The sequence below is a fragment of the Electrophorus electricus genome, chromosome 15, assembly GCF_013358815.1.
Source record: "Electrophorus electricus isolate fEleEle1 chromosome 15, fEleEle1.pri, whole genome shotgun sequence".
In the NCBI taxonomy this organism is placed as follows: Eukaryota; Metazoa; Chordata; class Actinopteri; order Gymnotiformes; family Gymnotidae; genus Electrophorus; species Electrophorus electricus.
In genome coordinates this window covers 5,530,042-5,551,238 of record NC_049549.1, presented here as the reverse complement: position 1 = coordinate 5,551,238, position 21,197 = coordinate 5,530,042, and the positions used below count along the sequence as shown (strand labels likewise).

Genomic DNA, 21,197 nt, shown 5'->3' with positions numbered 1-21,197 from the left:
GTAGGTAAATGCATAAATGATTAAACAATGTTTCAGGTGAAGTGTGTGTGCATGGATAGGTCACAAGATGTTACTGCAGCTAGACCTGTCTTGCATGTGCCAGATGTACATCAATAAAAAACTAAAGGTTGCCTATGCAAATCCTTAGCATTCACTAGAAGCCTACTGTGGCAGAGAATGACATGTTAAAACACACATCCTCATCATTTTACCTCTTTTGCACAGATCAGCAAGGTGAGTTTCTGTTTCTGTTGGGCATGGTTGGATCACTATAGCTTGGGTGGAGTGTGCATACTCAGTTTTATACGACAGGGAGACCTATTATAGTTGGCACCCACACATAATAAACAGATAGAACAATGGTCCATTGTACAGATAGAAAAAGCCCCCGAGTACTGTGTGGAAATGATCAGGTCTCAGTTTTGAAAAACACATTTATACACACACGTATAGCTGTGCAACTTCATGAAGGATGGTGTTTTCAATCACAGGCTTCCACTGGGTCTCGTTTATAGGACCAGGTTGCAGCAAACTGATCAGAGGTCGAGGACCTGAGGACAGAGTTTCCACAAGATGCCAGTTAAATTGAGAATGAAGCAGACCCTTTGAAATACAACTGCACTAATTATTCAGATATTTAATAAACCTTATGGACTGGCATAACCTTAAAGGTACATTCATCTTAGCATTAGTTACAATAAAATTACAATATCATAACAACATATCATTATAGTAATTACCAACCATTTGCATGCCAATTTCAGACACTTAGTATTGAAGGGACACACTGACCATGACAGTGCATGAATATGCATACAATGCGTACACTTTTTTTTGTTGGGTTTGCCCTTCCTTTAGACTATTATTTTATGAGAGGAAGGCACATAGAGCTCAGTAAGAGTCAATGTCACAGAGTTCTTCAGAGGGAAGTCTGAACATGCCTGTGAGGTCAGACCCATACAATTACAGTACACCATGAGCCTGCTCACTTTGTTCAGTGACATACTGTTGGAACTGTTGGTTGTAACACATTCTGCAAGGAGTAATAGCAAGGTAATTTCCTCCAAATTCTCTATGAAATGTTGCAATCATCTATATAGGCCACAGCTAATTAATAACAAATAATCTGTAACTGTGTGAGCATTTCTTGGAAGTGGCACTGGACACTTTCATATTTGCTGCCAAAATGTCAGTAGGATATCTTCGCCTTATTTATCTGTGAATACATATTGGTTTTTATGTTTTAAGCTACATTACATATTTCACAGTCTTACAACCAGGCATTTTCATTAATTTCAAGCAAGCACCACGTGACAGCCACACAAACGAATACAATGAAACATTCATCTCTGTTGTCTCCCTTGTTTTTTTTCCACTTCGCTACATACGGAGCAATTTATCTAAATGTCTGTAAGGGAGTTGGAATCGAGACAAGCTGCAAACACTGTTTCCCTATATAATAGCTGATCATAAATTATGTCATTGTTTAGCCGAAATGCAAACTACTTAAAAAATAAATGTTAAATAAACTGAAGTACATAACATTTAAAGCAACTGTTAACACGAGTCTTGGTTATAATGGTTATAGTATATATACGCCAATATTCTTATAAATCTGTTTTTTTTTTCTCCTCGCGAACGGGTTTTTATTAGTTTAGTTCAGTCACACGAAGGTGATTGAAATATGCGAAGTTTTTGAAGTCTGCGGCGTCAATCAATGTCTGCGTGACCAGCCCCCTTTCCCCTCCGGGCAGGCAGGTTGTAAAGCCGTTAATGCATCAAGGGTTTCCATTAGACCTCTCAGTGCGTAGCGAGCCCCTGGCTCTTGGGTCGTGGTTAAGACTGGGGGGGGGGGGGGGGGGGGGGGGCGAGGTCTCCTTGTTCTCAGATGAACCATGAACTGTCTTTGGATCACAGGATTCGGAAACATTCTCATTCACTGCGTTGTCTTATGCATATGGATTTTTAATAGAGCAGCGACGGTTAGCGTTAAGGTAAGTAATATTTTATTCATTTGTGACTGTAAAACAAGTTATGTTACTTTCACTGGCGTGCAGATGCGCATTGCCGAAAAAGCCGGTTATTTTGCGGGAGAGGAAGAAAGACTTTATGGCAGTGCAAACATCAAACTTTGCAGCGAGAAAACGCGGGTTTCCTCGAATAGCGAAGCGTCATTGCTTGGCTTCGGCCAAATACTGCCCTTTTTTAATAGTTTGTGTTTTTTAACCTTCGAGATCAAAGCCCAGTTGGAGTCTTTTTGTCTCCGTGGAATTTCAGAAGTTGTGCTTGGTCCATAGGGTTTAAGTCTAATGAGGCTAAAGCCAACAATGTTTCCAACGCGGGCTCTCCAGAGGTCTTTGAGTTTACTCGAAAGCTCGTTGACTGAATCATTGCAAAACTCTGTTTCTGCAGAGATCTCGTAGTCTTAGTATCCGATTATTTCAGAGTGATATGATTACTGGAATAGTAGGTGAGATAGCCTGCTCTTTCTTGAAGGGTTCATATGACCCCATCCTGACCGGCGCCTAGTCCAAGCATCAGTAGACTAAACTCAAGTGACATTACGAAACCCCAATCCATGAACTCCTTCCTCTCGCTGTTCTTCTTACAAATAGAAATCGTTCTGGTGGACTCTCTGGGGAGCTCCCCGGTTTAAGAGCGTGGTGCATTAACATGTATCTGCAGAGAAATATTTTGTCTATGTAGGATACAAACATCCAAATGGTATTCAGACACAAAACATATGGGCATGCAAATTCTTGTTTGGACAAGCTTAAAGTCCCCGGCTTAACCGGGAGGGCGCCGGGATGAGGGTGGGAGGGGTCGTCAATAACGTACGGTTCTCTCGAGTTTTATGAGGTTCGCGGACACCGACCCTGCCTAACACCAAGCACTTAATAACCCTTAATGTAATTATGTACGTCTTTGCATGTCAGTATTTTCGCAGTCAACATGTAAACACCGACATAAATTCCACACATTATAAATGATAAACAAAATGCATCAGTGCACACTAGTGTAAATAACGGACGCCAGGCAAAGGCCAATTTAGCTTCAAATATTAACCTCGGACACATCACACAGCTCAGTTCTGCAACTGTTAACTCTGAGTATGATACACAAACCTTTTACATCCTTGATTTATATCTCGTTTGGCTTCATCTGTGGCAGAGGGAAGAACAGTTAGTCTAAAGCAGGACTACCCTGCTGTGTTTTAAATCTAGACCTGCCCTGAGATAAACAACAGACCTGCTTGGTAGTCTGCACCAACTAGCCTCTTCCATCACATGTTGAGAAGTTGAGGAGAGTTCATATGATGCTGCTCCTGGGTGCTGTTAAAGTCCTATGAGGCAGGGAGTGGGGAGGGGGTGATTATCCTGCCGTCTAGACAACAGGAGTCAGTTTAATTTGCCCGCAGCCGCTGGCCCTTTCATCTGATTGGGCAGCTCAGAGCCTCCAGCGGGGCCCTGTCTCCATACCTTGGGCCCTGTCTCCATGCCTTCCATGAGACCATGCGCTTCTCTTCACTCATGGCTCCAGGACATTAGGGGCTGCGTCTGCTTGTTGGAGCAGGGAGGAAGTTCCTAGCCGGTCTCCGGTTCTGTTTTGAATTTTGAGCCCAAGCTTCCTGTCTTCTCCTCCGTCTGTTTTCCCCTTTGTCTCTCTTTTGCATTGTATCTCTGTTTGTTTCTCTGTTTCCCCCCTGTTGCACCCTCCCTCTCTCTTCCACTCTCTCTCTCTTTTGTAGTATGTTCTCTATTGTCTCCCAGTCTGATGTGGTGTCCTGTCTGAGGCCTGGTCTCCGTTACCCCAAAGGTCTGAAAGGGATTTGAGCTGCTCACCTGAGGCCAGCTCTTTGCAAACCTGCTTCCTAGAACATGATGGTTAATTGTTGCAATCTGCGCCATGATGAAGCAGGGTGGACACGTATTCCCACAGTGCCTCTCTGAAGCCCTGGGGTCTCAGAAGGTCTTAGAGCCCCCCCCTGCTGAGCACTAAGTGAGAGGTGTTGTTTTGGAAGTCAGTGATTGAGTTTACATTTGAGCTGGCCTACTGCAAGGTAGCATGCATTGCATTTACCACTGTGAGCTACGGCACAAATACGACAAGTAGCCTCACTCCAGAGTCAAGATGCTTTTTCCTGAACCAGTCTTTTTAATACTTACTCTTTGTATGTATTTGTGTTATGAAATTCATCAGGACATATTCAGGTAAATTCAATTTCAGGCAAAGTGGGCTATTAGTTTAATCAGTATGTGAATATCTGATAGAATTTCAAAACATATTTTCATCGCTAATACAGTAAATGCTTGGACAATGGTGACTGTGCAGATCAACGATTGTTTTTAAGATCCTGAAAAATAGGATTACATGGTAAAAGGCAGAGGTCTGTAGGTCAACACTCTCAGAGACACATGGGTTCTGACTCTGATTTGCCCTTGAGAAGCATGAATGAAGTTCCTTACTGTCAGAAGATTCTTCAGAACCGTAAATTCTCCTGTTAGTGATACAGTCAAAACGCCTGCGCCAAAAACCTCCACCAGCTGTTTCTGCATTGCTCACAATAAGGCCCACTGTTGCTGTTTACTATAAACATGCACTTTAACTTTCCTCTTTCAGATTAAGTTTAAAAGGGAAAAAACAATGGTGGAATTTAATAATAGTAAGACTTTTATATCAGGCCTCAACTACTTAATGAAGAAGTTTTTGACACTAGCTACATTTTTACCCAGATTTGCCAGATCATATGTGTGCACATTTGCAGTGGTGTGCATGTGCAAGTCTGGAGTGTGTGCATGTGGACATTTTGAGTGGTGTGCATGCAGAGCATCCAAGCATTGCACCACAGTGAAGCACCATGTCTCTGCCTCCGCCAGGACAGCAGGGAGGGGAGGGAGGAGCTGCAGCTGCAGCCGGATGAAGTGGCCCAGTGGTGGGGTGAATGGAGCAGCTGGTCCACCTGCAGCTGGACCTGCGGAGGAGGCGTCCGCTCCCAGGAGCGCCACTGCCTGCAGCAGAGGTAAGCCAGCCACTGGCTCCCCTCCAATGCAGAGCAGGGGCGGAGCCTCAGACCATACATGCCTGGGGAAGAGGAGCCTCAGCTACCCTCAAATGCCACACCCCTGTTGGACTCTGCTCGGTAACAGGTGATGAGAAGCCTGGAGCTGTAAGCGAGGGAGGGAGCGTGCTCAGTTTGGCCCTTCTGTGAAACTCCTCACCCTGGGTGGTAGCGTCACTCATGATCAACTAGCAAGATGCATTTTATGTGGGATTAAATAGCCCTGAATGCTCAGTGCTTCTGTACAGAGGGTTTTCTGCTATTCTCTTTTACTTTACTATGGCAATAATAACCTGGAGTTTTGTAACTTTGTTCAGGGTTTTGTTTCTAAAGCCTTCAATTTATTCTGCTGTTTCTTTGTTGACGGCAAAACATAAGGAACATGCCACTTAAGGAAAATACATCACCTAAAATTTTCTGATGAAATTTTTGGTTATATAAATTAGTCATACAGAAATTACTAAAATAAAACACATTTAGTCATTCCTTATGCACACTGAGTGGCCCACTCTACTGTATGGCTGCACCTGATAGGCTGGCCTGATTTATATACAGTCAGAAAGCAATCCATGCATTTTTGGCAAAACCTTTGGACAATTCGGATAGCACTTGACTGACTACCAGTGATTATGTTTTTAAATGCCATTTTAAAAACACACTAATCTCCACTTTATTACATGCATCTTACATCCCTGGCCTCCGTTACATGTTATAGGTGCAGTTACTGACTGTAGCTCATCTGCTGTCATGATCAGTCTGTCAGTTACCCACTACTCATCACTTGACCAGCTGCTCATTGGTTATTATTAGGGTGATGGGCTATTTTCAGCACAGCTGTGACACAGACATAGTGGTGGCATGGTAGTGGCTATTCTCAGGCACAGCAGTGAGTAAGTTTTTACCTGTGTAAATGTAAGTTCATTTAAATTCATTTAATTTTATATTATTATTATTACTGTTGTTGTTGTTATTGTTATTGTTATTATTACTTTAAAATGTATTTATTCATTTATAATCAAATTTGTTTTGTAAAGTGTGTTTTTGTTGTATTTTAGTTTGGTTGTACTGTATGTTAATATTTGTTGTGCATTGTGCTTGGGCCATTACACCAGGCTTCTGGTACTGCAGATGCAAAGAGCCTGTTGACTTATGTATTTACTTTATGTTGATAAATGTGCATTTTCTCTGCTAAATAAATAAATAAGCAAATAACAAATAAGCACATCCCTAAGAGCTAAGAGTGATCTGCTATCCAAAAATATCCATATTTTGTGATTCATAGAAATTTTATATGTAAACAGATAGGTTAAAACCCTGATGTCTGGGCCATTGAATCCAAATCTAACCCTGATGTCTGGGCCATTGAATCCAAATCTTACCAAGGTTTTGGTAATCACTGAATAAACAGTTCAGACGATTGGCTTCATCACATCTGAATCTGAGGTAATGGCAATATGACAACTCTGTTAGAACTGGCCCTTGAAGAACCAGAATTGTGTGCTGAGGACTGAAGTCTCCATATTTCTAGTGTGTGTATGTATTGTATGTATATTTATTTATAGGTTTGCCAGTATTTGCATTCATGAACTACCCCAAGTTAGTCCAATGTTATAGAGATTACTGTTAGAAAGAGGAAAGAAAGAAATAGTTTTTTTCTCTTATAGACCCAGAACGTCAGCTCAGTTACAACATATGGAAGTATCATGCAATTACTGGTCAATGCCCCACATGACACCAATCATTCCGGTCGGAATGGCAAACATATTTATAAAATGCTTTTTAGAGCACACAGGCAGCCATTTTGGGAAGATTCCTTTGCAGATAAGGCCTATACTGAGCTAGACCAGCTGTCTCCCATTAGCACTCCCCTGCGTGTGTGTGCGCGTGGGTGTGTGTGTTTGCGTGTGCAGGGGAGAGGGATCTCACTAGTGAGGATGACATGCATCTGGAGTAGGCTGGAAGGGGGCGGGATAGGCTAGCTGTGAAAATGTCTGGGAAACCTCCACATCTGTCAGCCAGGTAGGTTATAGTGAGAGAGGGGGTGAATTGGCTGTCTGACCCTTTTTGATGCTTGAGCTGCCAAACACTGGTGTTAATAAAGGAGTTAAGGATGTGTAAAAGATGCCAGGTGTGAGGTCATAGAATGATCGCTTGCTTGCTTAAATTCTGTGGTGTCTCTCTTCTGCCTGGACCTGAAGAGGTATTAAAATCCCTGTTGCATCCTAAACAAAACCCTGAAAAGGAAGCAGGTTGCTTTGTGGTCGGTCGGCATACCTAGGCAAAGATATTGTGTCATTTAGGACCATGTGTGATGTGAAGTAAAAATGAAATAGCCATAATAAACTTCAGAATAGTGTAGTAATGAGCACTTGTCTACATTTAGTGTAGCAGGCAGTGGTGGCTCAGTGATTAAGGTACTTGACCTGTGCTCACAGGGTTGCTGGTTCAAGCACCACCCTTACCAAGTTGCTGCTGGTGGGCCCCTGAGCAAGGCTCTTAACCCTCAATTGCTCAAGTTGTACTCAGTCTTAATTGTAAGTCACTTTGGATAAAAGCGTCAGCTAAATCTTTGCAATAACATTTACTAAATCCTAGTATAAATACATGCCTTATATTAATGGTCTTGATAAGATATAATCTGGATCTTTTTTATTTAAAATGTGCTCATCTCTTTCTAGGCTCACTACCACACAAAACATTAACAGTTCCTTCTGCGTTGGATCACCCAAACGTTATCAGTTGTGTACAAATCAGGTACGGCACATTCTTATTTTATGTGATGTGGTGTATGTGTGTGTGTGTGTGTGTGTGTGTGTGTGTGAGATAGAGAGAGATATTGCGTATAATTAAGCAATAATCAGAAATAACGTAAATCACATGACTATTATGTTCAGTGGAATACCCATCACTGCCAGCTGGTATGCCTGCATGCCTAAAGCTGTACCATCTACGAACCATGCAGTATTACCCAGCCTGTGAGCCGTGTGTTTGTTAATGTGTGGCTCTGTGCCCAGCCCTGCCCCAACAGCAGAATCAGCTTCAAACAGCACCAGTGCTCCCAATTCAACGCCAAGGCCTTCAGCCGTAAACAATACGAGTGGGTTCCCCTGTATCCAGGTAAAGGGGAAAAACCCCAAGAAAACTAAACAGAATTCCCTCTTTCTAATGTTTTATTCCTTTTTTCATCACCTATTTCAACTGCCTGTATGTCTTTAGTCATGACCTAGATGCTCTCATATTCCATCTATTTCCTTTGTTCTTTTTCCGAGTTTTTCCCGTTTCCCTCTGCTAACAGACACTGATGAGCATTTGGGATTGTTTCAGAAGCCTCTAAGCAACAAAACGGGGCTTTAGTATGACACAATGAGCAACCTTTTGTCCCCTCCCCTGGGAAGAACTCTCCAAAGTCTCCAGTTTAACGGCAATGATGATGTCATGTCCTATCCAGATGATTACGTCAGCATTTCCAACAAGCCCTGTGACCTCCAGTGCACGACCACCACGGGAGAAAGGCAGCTCTTGGTTCCTGCTCACGACGGGACCTTCTGCAGGAATGGTGCCTACCAGGGCGTTTGCATCGAGGGCCAGTGCCAGGTGTGCCAGTCTGGCTGGGAAGATGAGATGAAGCTGGGTTTTCAGAAGCTTCTTTTTTCTTAATAATTTTAGTGAAGCCATTCTGTCTTGCCATAGCACTGTAGCAACAGCACACTAGTTACCCTATTACTCTTTGTGGTAATTAACTGCTAATCTGGCAATAACTAGACGCAAGGAAAATGTCCGCTTCTCTGTCTCTGGCTGCATGTAGGTTGTGGGGTGTGATGGGAAATTGTACTCCAGTAAAACCGTAGACAAATGTGGCGTCTGTGGGGGAAAGGGTGATTCCTGCCACCGCATTTCAGGATCTTACCGGAAAGGGATCACACAGTTAGGTATATCTTATAGTAGCACTAAGAGGTCACTAAAGAGGCTGCATTTTCCATTCATTTACACATCATCCTCCTAGATAATATTATATTTGCAAAGCTCCTCTCTCTATAATGTACTTTTCAATAATAATAATAATAATAATAATAATAATAATAATACAATTTAACAGGTAAATCAAAATGTGATAATTACATTTCTCAAATAGTTTATTAAGAAGAAATTTAAGTGTGAACTTTCACCTGGAATCACATTATAGAGTGACTTCAAAATGAGAAGAACCCATTTGAAATTGTTGCAATTTTCTTTGATTCATCAGGATATGCGTTTATAACCAATATTCCTGTTGGAGCTACAGACATCCAGATCATTGAACGGAGGAAGACAGAAAACATCTTGGGTAAAATTTCTATAGCCCCAATAGATCCAAAATGGCAGTAGGAACAGAGCAAGTGCCAGTGGCACTACACACAGTACCCGCAGTAGCTATGTTATGTTCAAATGCATGTGATGTATGCTTTTCACACACAGTTACCTGTGGGCTCATTTTTGGTTATCTTGTCTTGGACTCAGACATTTGTAAAGCTGCTTTGTGAAAACAACTTGTAAATTTCTAAATAAATTTGACTTGACTTGACAACTGTCCCATGTAGCTCTGTCTGATGAAGATGGCCACTTCTTCTTTAATGGGAACACTATGATCGACAACCCCCGGAACTTCCACATAGCAGGGACGGTATTTAAGTACCGGAGGCCGGCTAACCTCTTCTCTGATGGCTTTGAGTACATCATAGCCCAAGGGCCCACTCACGAGGGCCTGAAAGTCATGGTAGGTATATAGGTATGTACTCCCACTTTTAGAAGCATTGCAATTGCTCCTGTTTGACCTGACATAGATTGCTTATGATTGCGGTTGTCGTAAGACTTTATTGACAAGATTTGGCTTGTCATGCCTGTGCTCAGAAGTTTGCACATGCAGTACAGCAGGATCTAAATATCTCATTTGTTCTCTTTAGACAACACTGGCTTCATTGTTTAAAACTGTAGTAATGCCGTATGTTTCATCCGTGTGGAATAATGTGCATTCTTACTTCTGCAGAAACAAATGGCAGACCTAACAAATACTGACACACTTTAACAATAAAGTTTTTTTTTTGACAAACAATCTTGTTTTAAAAATAGAATTTGTTCAAAAATTGTATTCATGCTTCTTTTTTTTGGTGAATTAAAAATTTAAAAACTGGTTTACCCTAATTTACTGGGCAATCCTGTAGTTCTGTAACTTTTTTCCTCTCTGGTTAAAGTACTACAACCTGAATGGAAAGATGCCCCATATCACATATGAGTATACAGTCCCCCGTGCTGCAGAGGTGAGAGTGTCCCCACCGGCATCCTCCACCCCTGACCACCCTCCGCCAAGCAGCATCCGAGCCGCCGCTGCTCCCCTGGCCCCGGCTGTGGCCCGGCCGGCAGCCAACGCCTCCTCTCCAGAGCTCCCTGTCACAGGGAATGAAATTGAGGGTAGCGGGGCATGCAGGAACCTGAGCTCTGCTTCCACCCCCAAGGAGAGTGCAGAGGCACACAGGAGTCACAAAGACACGCAGCCTGAGCTCCAGGTATCTCCGGACCTCGGAGAGCAGCCCCAGGTCTTGCGCTTCAGACCAGGAGACCCTTCTAGAAAGGCTTTCCGCAATGAGCTGGAGAGTAGCACCCATCGCTCAGAGGTCCAGGTCACCTTTGGTGAGTAAAGAATTTTTTTGTGTGTGTGTTTGTGAGAACAGCACAATGGGAGAGTAGCTGCAGGCTAAGGCTAGGAACATACCGAAGAGCTAATGTCATCCGCAAGCAACTGATGATCAGCTCGCCTTTCATCAGCTCACCTTTGCCCATCGTCGCCTGTGTGTATTTACACTCAAACACACCAAATAGATTGCTGCTGACCAATGACACACAAATATGTTCTGCACCTATGCTAAAGTAAATAACTAAAAAAAAAAAACATGCTTCTCAAAGGTGCTGGCTTCCTGTAATGAGTTTACTGAGTTCTGAGTGACTCCCCCCTCATTTTGAGCTCCTCCCTTTCATAAAATTGTATATGGTAATGTCAAGGTAATGGCAAATATTCCACCTGTTCTCTAGATAGTTAACACAACAAAACATTTTGTGTAGAAAAATATGTTAGCCTCACACACTGCCTCGGTAGAGCATGCCACAATAGTACTAAAAGCCCTTTGTGCAGTTTATGTCTTTATTATCTCATTTTTACTTTAATTTATACTGAACAGTCAATGAGCAAACTGTCTCTCTGACACAGATTCAATATGCACAATCAGCCAACACAGCTCTAATGAGAGCCATCTTTGGCAACTAGAGCCAACTATAGTACGGGCGACAGTTGGTCACCAACGCCTTCCAAAGGCGTGTTGCCATCCGGCGGCTGCTAGTCAGGTCAGTGTGTCCCTAGCCTGAGAAACAGCATTTTAAATGTGCATTGGTGTCTTTCAGGTTCCGACTACAACCTGATTGAAAGTGACTCCTCCAGTGTAAACAACACGCAACCCGCCATCCTGGCAAGCGTGACCCATGGGTTTCTAACCCAGGCCTCAGGCCCACAGCAGCCCTGCCAGGAGAACCCAACTCTTCCGGAGTGTGCTGTCCTGAGGCTGAACTCCAGCACCTCCCTGGACAACAGCCTGGCCCTGGAGATGTTTCCCGGGAGCCTGGATGTGCCCATCTCTGAGGGGGAGCCCGAGGCATGGCAGAAGGGGGCTGACCCCGAGGCTAACAGCACCACCCCCCGGCGTGGTCAACTCGTCCTGCTCCACCAGGTGGACCCAGTGCAGGTCCCTCACACTGAGAGGTCAGAGAGAGAGCGAGAGAGGGAAGGGGAGAGTGTAACGTTAAGGGTGAAGGAGAAACGGAGAGTGAGAGGGAAAGGTGTGAATTGGAAAGAGAGATGAGGGAGGGATTATTGCAATTATAATTGAGTGTTACATATAAACACTGAAATCATTTTTCAGTGGTATTAATTTGCAGCTAAGCATGTGCATAGGAAGTGGCAGAATTATTGTATCTTCCTAAATACCTGTAAACAAAACTAAGCATTAAGATTTTGCTAATGTCAGCTATTCCTTATTTTAATATTCATTAGCACTGGAGAGGTCCTGTTAAGGGTGAAAGGTTACTTCTGGCATGCTGCAAATCTATTAGACTGTTTATGTCTGCTGTAAGTATGCTTGTGTTGTTCCTGATCACTGACCTTTTTATCTCTCTTGTTCTGCCTTCTCCCCCTTCCTGCACTGCAGTAATGAGTTTGACGTGGTGTCTCTCGACCATGATGTCAGTCTGGCAGACATGTACAGATGGAAGGTATCTGCGTACGCACCCTGCAGTTCAACATGTACCACAGGTGCAATTATTAACCAATTCATGCATAAACACACACACACACACATGCACAAACATGCATACACACAGATGTGCATACACACAGAAATGCTTACACAAATACAAAGCTTCTTAATTTAATCTTTGCAACACTAAACTTTCCAAGTACTGTAAGTGTAGGTACTCAGTGTTATTTGAAATCTTGGTACTGAAATCGAACTTAAAACAATTCAAAATTACATTTACAGAAATGCAGAGAAACACAAAGACCTTTTCTACCTAATAAGAAAAACAAGTAAATAAAGAATTATTAGATTATAATCATAAACATGTTAATCCTCCTCCTCTAACTGTCTGTCTTTAGGAATCAGCACCTCATATGCTTTGTGTGTGAAGTACGATGGCTCTGAGGTGGATGAGAGTTATTGTGACTCTTTGACCAGGCCTGAGCCCACACATGAGTTCTGCACAGGCAAAGAGTGCCCACCAAGGTCAGAGAGCAGGAAGTTAGCATGGTCACATATTCATACATGTCTCACTGACCTATACAACTGATAACATTCAGGCTCTTTTAATATTTAAATTATTATGTAATTTAATTGTTTTATTTTAAATGTCAGACATAAAAAAAAAATATGTGGATGTATATGTATGTGTGCGTGGTATGCCTGTGTGTGTGTGCGCGTGTTTGTGTGCGCGGGTGGGCACACGTGTGCATATGCACAGGTGGGAGACGAGCCGCTGGAGTGAGTGTTCCCGAACGTGTGGCGAGGGTTTCCAGTTCCGCACCGTGCGCTGTTGGAAGATGATGGCGCCGGGCTTCGACAGCTCCGCCTACGATGAGTTGTGCCACGCCTCTGAGCTGCAGAAGCCAATGGCGCGCAAGGCCTGCAGGAGCAAATCTTGCGGTCCCCAGTGGGAGGTGGCTGACTGGTCAGAGGTCAGAACGTAGCACCTTTTCTGCACTGTGTTTGTGTTTCCGTTTTTGGTCTGGTGCCTGTAGACCAGGGCTTCCCAAGCATTGCAAGGTCCCCCAAGATGTTTCATAGATTTGCTGTATTCCACCCACGGATGAATGAGGTGATAAGCACTCTACTGTATTTGATCATCTTAACACCAGAACTTGAAGATGTTTCAAAAACCTTTGCTCTAGTAATCGATTTTTCTAGTAGTCTGTTTATCAAGAATAAAAAAAAAAATCTGTTATATACATCTATAGCATTGTATCGGTGTCATAGAAATTAACCTCTATTAGCATAGGTTTGGTGTTATACAATGTAAGCTTTATTAACATAAAGCTGGCAGGATGGGTGCAGATTGCCTACAGCACGACTGCAGTGCTGTTGCTGGCTGTGAGTGTGTGCTGTGGTTGACAATGGATTGATACGTGTGTGCGTCTGCAGTGCTCGGCGCGGTGTGGCGGCAGTGGTCTTCAGAGCAGGGAGGTGCGCTGCTCCATGGAGGACAGTCTGTGCAATGAGTCCACCCGGCCGCTCGGCCAGCGGGAGTGCAAGGGGCCCCCGTGTGACCGCCGCTGGTCCGTCTCCGACTGGGGACCTGTGAGTTGCTCCGCCCTCCTACTATCTGATCACGGGAGCAGTGTGGGGGAAGGGGTGAGGTGGGGAAGGTGCCTTTCTACAGGTGCTTGCTCCACTCCTTGCACAACACTGAACGGACGTCTGATGTGCTTAATGAGATCTACTCCTCATTAAGGACAGGGCAGCGTTGGAGCCAATACTTGTAGAGCTAATGATCCTGGATAGATTCTGTTTAGTACCAATTTCAGAGAGAAAGAAATATAGATGCATCCAACGTTATCACATAATCTAATTAAGATTAAGGTTAAACTGTTATTGTTTCCCTGCCTGTGGCGCTGTCTGGCCTCACCTTCCCGTGTGCCCTTATTCTGCCCTTGCACACACCGTCTAAGTGCTCGGGGCCATGTGGGGAGGGCCGCATGAAGCGTTACGTGGCGTGCAAGAACGCCAATGGAAGGCTGATCGCTGAGAGCCAGTGCGACCGTGACCTCAAGCCCCTGGCAGTGCAGCCCTGTGGGAACAGAGACTGCCCTGCCCACTGGGTAGAGCAAGAGTGGGAGCAGGTAACTTTGTGTCTCAGACAGCAGCCGACAAACATGAATCAGTGCCAGCACATAATAAAAGAAACGTCGGTGTGTCCTACAGTGATCTCATACAGCTATATACAGTGTATATATATATATATATATATATATATATATATATGTGACGAATAAACCGAACTTGAACTTGAACTATATATATATATATATATATATATATATATATATATATATATATATATATATATATATATATATATAGTACATACTAAACACTTTCAGACCCCTTTAAGTTTTCCACATTTTTTTCCTCATTATTTCTTTCCTCATTGGTCTACACACAATACTCCACAATGATGAAGCAAAAATAGGTTTTGGAAATGTTTTGTAAATTTATTCAAAATAAATAACCAAAATATATTCCATTTGCATAAATATTCTGACCCTTGACTCGGTTAAAGCACCTATGGGAGTGTCACATTCGCCCTCCCTGGCGTGGTGGTTCCCATGGCAACGGCACTATATTTATTTACTTTCTGTTTTTGTTTCCTCCTGTTTCCTTGTTTTGTTTTTTTTTGGTTCTGCCCCATGGTTATTTCCATTACCTGCTATTGCCCTCACCTGTATCTTATTTGCCCTCATTAGTCTTTGTATAATGTCTTTTTTAAAAATTATATTTTCAAAACGTTCCTATTTTTACTTTGTCATTGTAGAGTATTGTGTAATGATGGATGACAAAAGTGAGCTGAATCCATACCAAACTATAGAAAACTTGAAAGGATCTGAAAACTTTCTATGCCCTGTAATATCCAAAATGTGGTAATTCACATTTCATGCTGTTTGGCTGCATATACTTTATTTGTACTAATTATGCTAATACTAGTATATACAAATATATACTTTATTTGTACTAATTATGCTAATACTAGTACATACAAATATATACTTTATTTATACTGCAAATACTTTATTTATATTAATTCTAAACTATGATTGGACAAATTGTATTTTATTTATGAACTACTCTTTGCTTTGTGTATTCTGGACTGTATGATTTGCTGGTGCAATATAAGTTAATGTAACAAAGTAAATGGCCATGTTGCACTAATAGCCTAATTTGTGAAAGAATCCCTGTGCTACAGAGCAAAAGTATTATATTTCATTCATACTGGTACATACTGTGATTGTGCCTTGTATAATTTGGCCTGTATTATTTTGACTAAAATTATTTATATTTGTTAAATTTTGTTAAATCATGTGAAATTAGAATATTTACTGGGATCAGTCATGATGCCCACAATACAAAATAAAAAAATAATAATTTAGTTAGTGCTTAGCTATCAGTCTTACAATACAGATTAACAAATCATATATCACACACAGATCTTTTAGGGTCGTTAAGGTCATCAGGTGTTCTGTCCGCAAGTGGGGTTTTCACTTCTCTTTGTGAACATGCGCAGTGCAATGCCACATGTGGCAGAGGTGTGAAGACCAGGCAGGTGGTGTGTGCAGGGCTGGAGGCTGGCATTTTTAAGGAGTACCCTGAGCCCATGTGCGCCGGCAGCTCCCCGAAGCCTGAGGAGAGAACGGCCTGCTTTGAGAGGCCTTGCTCCAAATGGTTCAGCACGTCCTGGTCCCAGGTAGCCTCCCTGCTCAGTGTTTTCTATGATGACCCATTTTGAAAAATGCTTGTTTCATTTTCTGTCATCTTTGTAGTGTTTTGAGCTTTACATTTGTCAAGTGTAGTATTTTTTATTTATTGGTAACACTTTACCTAAAGGTTTTGAAAGGGCACAACCAAAATCTGGGCCATGTGCTAGTCCACCTTCAGTCACCAGAGGGCAGCAAAGGATGGCGTCTAAGTAATTAGCTACCAGGCAATCAGCCATACCTGTCCTCCCAACTACTTAAGAGCAGCTCACAGTTTCCCTGGTCTTTATTCAGTGTTCTGGCAAACAGCAAGGCTATATTTTGGGTAGAGGTGACAAAAGGTGCCTCTTGGGTCGCTTTTTCTCTCAGCCCCTCGCCAGAATTTTCCCATCTTGTAGGATTCCTCTGGCTTTCCCTTTATCTTCTTTTAGCTCAGCCCCCCCCCCCCCGACTCCATTTGCAACACCGTCTCAATGCTGCTTCTCTGGAGGAGTTCCAAGTCCAGTTCCAGTGCCAGTTCCCACTTGGGCCTCGTGCTTTTCCTTTCCTGGCCTCCTGTACTTGGAGACATCCACGCCATACTGAGCCCATTCCCTCGACCATCAGAGAACTCTCACTTTATGCTATTTTAGACATTAAGAGTCAATAAACTTTATCATTTAAACCATAATTAAGTTACTGTGGATATTGTTAGATTAAGGAATCTTAATGTAAAGTGGTCCATGTTTAATTTAATTCTGTAACTTGTAAAATTATAATCCTCACTTTTTTTTTGCTGGTTCTATTTTTCAGTGCATTGATAGTAACTTGGTTTGTGCTGTGGATAGTTGTGTTTCCAGTGGTCTCCTTCATAAAAAAATGTGTTCTGACAAAATGGCATCTTATGTGTAAAAACCCTTGCATACATGTAAACATTTAATAATGTGCTATATAAATCTGCAGTGCATCTAAATGTTGTCTTTGTTATACATAATAAGAGGAGTTGGCAACAGGAACAGGAAAGCCCTGGAAAGGGCTGCTTTTGCTCCGTCATTAAGTAAGCAGTTTTTCATTGAAAGAGGAGGCATACATAACAAAGGCCCCACTCTGTTTATGATTTAGCTATATTTATAGATGTTTGCATAAACTTTATTTTCAAAGAATTTACAGATGTAGTCTTTAAAGAACCCATATCATGCCTGCTCTTTGGTTAACAACAACTCACTCATGAGTACAGTAGGTCAGCTAAGTTCTGAGAATAACAGTGGTGGTAAAAATGTGAAACGTACAATATGAGAGGTATGGCGACTTATTAAGTACAGGTCTTACAGGTAAGAGTACCTAATAAAAAGGCCTGTATGTCCATTTTAAAAGCCTTCTTGGTAATACAGCGCAAGAAGCGCTGGACCTGTGGTGTAATCCTGTGCGCATAGCGTAGTCACGTTCATGCGCGTGTGTCCCGCAGTGCAGCAAGACCTGCGGCAGTGGCGTGCGGGTCAGGGAGGTGAAGTGCTACCAGGCTGGGGAGATCAGCCACAGCTGTGACTCCACTCTGAAGCCACAGGACAGGCAGAGCTGTGAGGTGAAGGCATGCCCGATTGAGACACCAGGTACAATAACACACAGCCTGCTTACAATAAGCACAAGTTACAGCAACATGTAATGTACTCCTGTATTTTATTCTTTTTATTCTTCTTTTCTATTGTGTTTTATACTTTTATATTACTGTATTGTATTTCATTCCATTTATATATATATATATATATATATATATATATCCAGTACACAGCTACAGAAGAAAGTCACACATTAAGGAGTAAAGCCTTACCAAACATAAACTGATGTACACTCACAAATACTGTTCCACAGAAGAAAACATAAGTCCCTGCCTTTGTTGAGCACAGTGCAGTTCATTGTTTTGCTTGGTTCTCTACTCCAGCACACTGGATTTGAAATGAAACGAACACAAGGTTAAAGGGTAGAATGTGAGCTCCAATGTCTGGGTGGGGAGGCGATTATGAATAGAAAGTGACTTAAGACTGCAGAATGGTTCTCCCTGCATTCCATTCCAGAGCACTGACAAAACAAACAAAAACTGTTACTGTAGATATTATTACATTATAGTTTTAAAAACAACCCAGAACTTTACATTCTTTGGTATCTCCTCCAGCTGAGGCACTTTGTCAGGACAAGGCGACGGCTAACTGCAGCTTGGTACTGAAGTTGAAGATGTGCACACATTCGTTCTACAACAAAGCCTGCTGTCTTTCGTGCAAGATGAAGGGCCAGTGAAGAACTGTGGGCACCTAGCCGTGGCATTCCAGACAATGTGAAGACCCCACCCCTCCCCATACTGGGCACACTGTAGCCCCCCTGACTACACCCCGACCTGTGACCCACAAATAGGCTCTAACCTATTACCCAAAATACACCCTATCCTTTAACCCACACAATACTCTAATCTGTAAATCCAAACTGGGCCCTAACCTATAAACCCATACTACACCCTAACCTATACCTGAAACTACATTCTGATCTGTAAGCCCAAACTACACCCTAAAATCTACCCCCTAATTATCACCCTAATTTGTACCCTCAAACCACATCCTAACCAGTCCCCTAAAAAAGGTGCTATAATAAGGGCCTTGTCCTGGCAGTGGGGGGCTCCATCACAGGCCCCTGTAGGCAGCTCCCATCACTGGATTGTACATGGTGTTTCTGGTCCACCGGTAGAGGAGACCCTGCATGCATTAGCTACTGGCTGACACATGATGTCTTCTTACCTAGTGCCTGAGGTGTGCTACTCTTGTGTACTGTCTCCCTAAATCTGTACACACACACACACACACACACACACACACACACACACACACACACAGATATACACACTCTTGATGTTTGTACAAAGTTTCTTTTTTCTTCGTTTGAATTTGTTTGTGATCACCTGTGATAGCAGAAATAAAAAGAAATGAAGTCAACATTATTTTGGCATTTGGGCATTCATATACACAAGATAGGTACTTGCAGGTGCTATATCCGGTCACAAGCATCGTATGTTTATGGTGTAGATCAACTCCAGAAACTGAAATTAAATTGTATTACGAAAGGGTGGTCAATTTTTTAGTGGCATTTTCCATGGTATATAATGCACAACATAAAGTGGTGTATATTTATTTATTTTTAATTTTTTCCTCAGTGCAGATAAACTATGCAGGAAGGACTGCCTGAGACCAAGGAACTGAGGGACTAGGAGTAAGGTGTAGTCTGGGGGAGGAACAGGGATTGATAACCGAGAAGACCAACCGAAGAGAAACATGCTCAATATGCATCATGTGATGACAGTACTTTGCAAAGAAGTCAGGGAGAGGGGAGTCTATATATGAGGAGAGAGGCATTAACTAGAAGGGAATAAGTGTAGAACATAAGTACTCAGATGATGTTGATCTGGTTAGTTGGCAAGTCTCCCTGGATTGAGAGAATCCAGGTATGACAATCCTAGAGGGCTGGGCAGAATTTGTGACATTGATGCGCACATATTAAATGCATTTACACATATACCCTATAATACTAAAGCGACATTCCATGATAATATGTTGGTGAAATTTGAAACAATAAGTGCAGTTTTCAAAACTGCATAGCAAAGCACTCAGTGCATATTGGGAAAGCGATCAAATGTCCACTTGAGAGCCATCAGAGGGAGGAGCAACAGGAGAAATGTGCTGATTGACACCACTGGGCTGTCATTTGGAGTGGTGGAGAGCGTTTCTCCTGGGTTTACTCTGGAGTCACGGCCAAGAAAGTAACTCAATGACTTCATATGCCGACCCAGAAGTACACAAAACTGTCAGAATGTTTGCCCTAAAAGAGAAAATTGTGACTTTTACAATTAGAACTTATGAAGTTCTTACTTGATCAATCTGTCAATTAGTAAATCAATTAGCATATCTATCTATCTATCTATCTATCTATCTATCTATCTATCTATCTATCTATCTATCTATCTATCTATCTATCTATCTATCTATCTATCTATCTATCTATCTATCTATCTATCTATCTATCTATCTATCTATCTATCTATCTATCTATCAAGCATTATTATTTAAGATTCCAAGTTGCAGTTGCAGTGATTATCACAGAATGATAAATCACAGAATGCTCATTTTTCTCATGAGCTCACTAGCCAAAATTTTAGTTCCAAACATATGAATACAGTTGTGTATGTGGCTAAAGGTCTGTGTGAGAGTTTGCCTGAACTCAATAGATCTGTTTGCGTTGGCAGGTGGCCTGCATATTGCCTGCATAGTCATCTTTATATTTGATGAGGAATGACTCACTGTTGTAGCCTAAAAAGAGGAACTTACCAAAATTAGAAATTTGGAAGTGAAAATAATGAGCAAATAGTATTGCTGCAAATGCCTTGAAATATTATGCATAATATGTTTTATGAAATCTATTGTTCTGACCAAATCTAAAACTGATATGAAACACTTGATAGAAAATTTCAATATACTCTTTATGAAGTGCACATCATAAACTGTACCACAGTTCAGCATCTGAACATCATCTCCCAACCTCCGTAGTGGACCATCGCCTGTAACAGCATCTCTAGCCTGGAGCATAAACCCCTTGAAACCAGTGCCACTGGCCTGCAGTGTCACTGTAGAAATTGCACACAATTAGACATCTTTCTGATGCAACACATGGTTGGATGCTTGCAAGAATAAGAATGTGTACAGTCTGCACAGACCATCCTCTAAAACTCAGTGTGAACTTTGAAGTTAATAGCAGATCACAGCTGTATACCTGTAATCTCCTGGTCTTTCGTGTCAGTTGACTCATTTACCATCACCCAGAAGTGTGCAGGGCTTGACATGGGAGTATTGTTGCCATGCTGCTGTGTCATGTCGACACATGCATGTGTCACTGCACTATTAGAGAAAGCAGTTACCCTGGAGAGAGAAGTGCCCCCACTTAGTAAGAGAAAGATAAAATTCCCATGCCTCTGAAACAAAGGATGCTGTAAAAAAACATGACAAGGTTATTTTTTGGCTTACAATATAGTAAACAAATAATTTCTTAATCATTTAAATGATTTCTTAATAACTTATATGATTG

General features: G+C 42.1%; 1 protein-coding gene across 1 annotated transcript; it reads left to right on the top strand.

Moving 5' to 3' along the window:
* Positions 1-1,895: 1,895 nt before the first annotated feature.
* Positions 1,896-19,062, top strand: si:ch211-267e7.3 (ADAMTS-like protein 2). The gene is made up of 18 exons (XM_027026895.2): positions 1,896-1,994; positions 4,878-5,020; positions 7,738-7,813; positions 8,074-8,176; positions 8,508-8,653; positions 8,865-8,988; positions 9,303-9,383; positions 9,637-9,812; positions 10,288-10,723; positions 11,489-11,843; positions 12,289-12,392; positions 12,735-12,861; positions 13,097-13,310; positions 13,774-13,929; positions 14,301-14,471; positions 15,911-16,090; positions 17,545-17,689; positions 18,250-19,062. Exons 1-18 carry the CDS (start codon positions 1,896-1,898, stop codon positions 18,369-18,371), a joined length of 2,958 nt encoding a protein of 985 aa, XP_026882696.2. The 3' UTR covers positions 18,372-19,062.
* Positions 19,063-21,197: the final 2,135 nt, after the last annotated feature.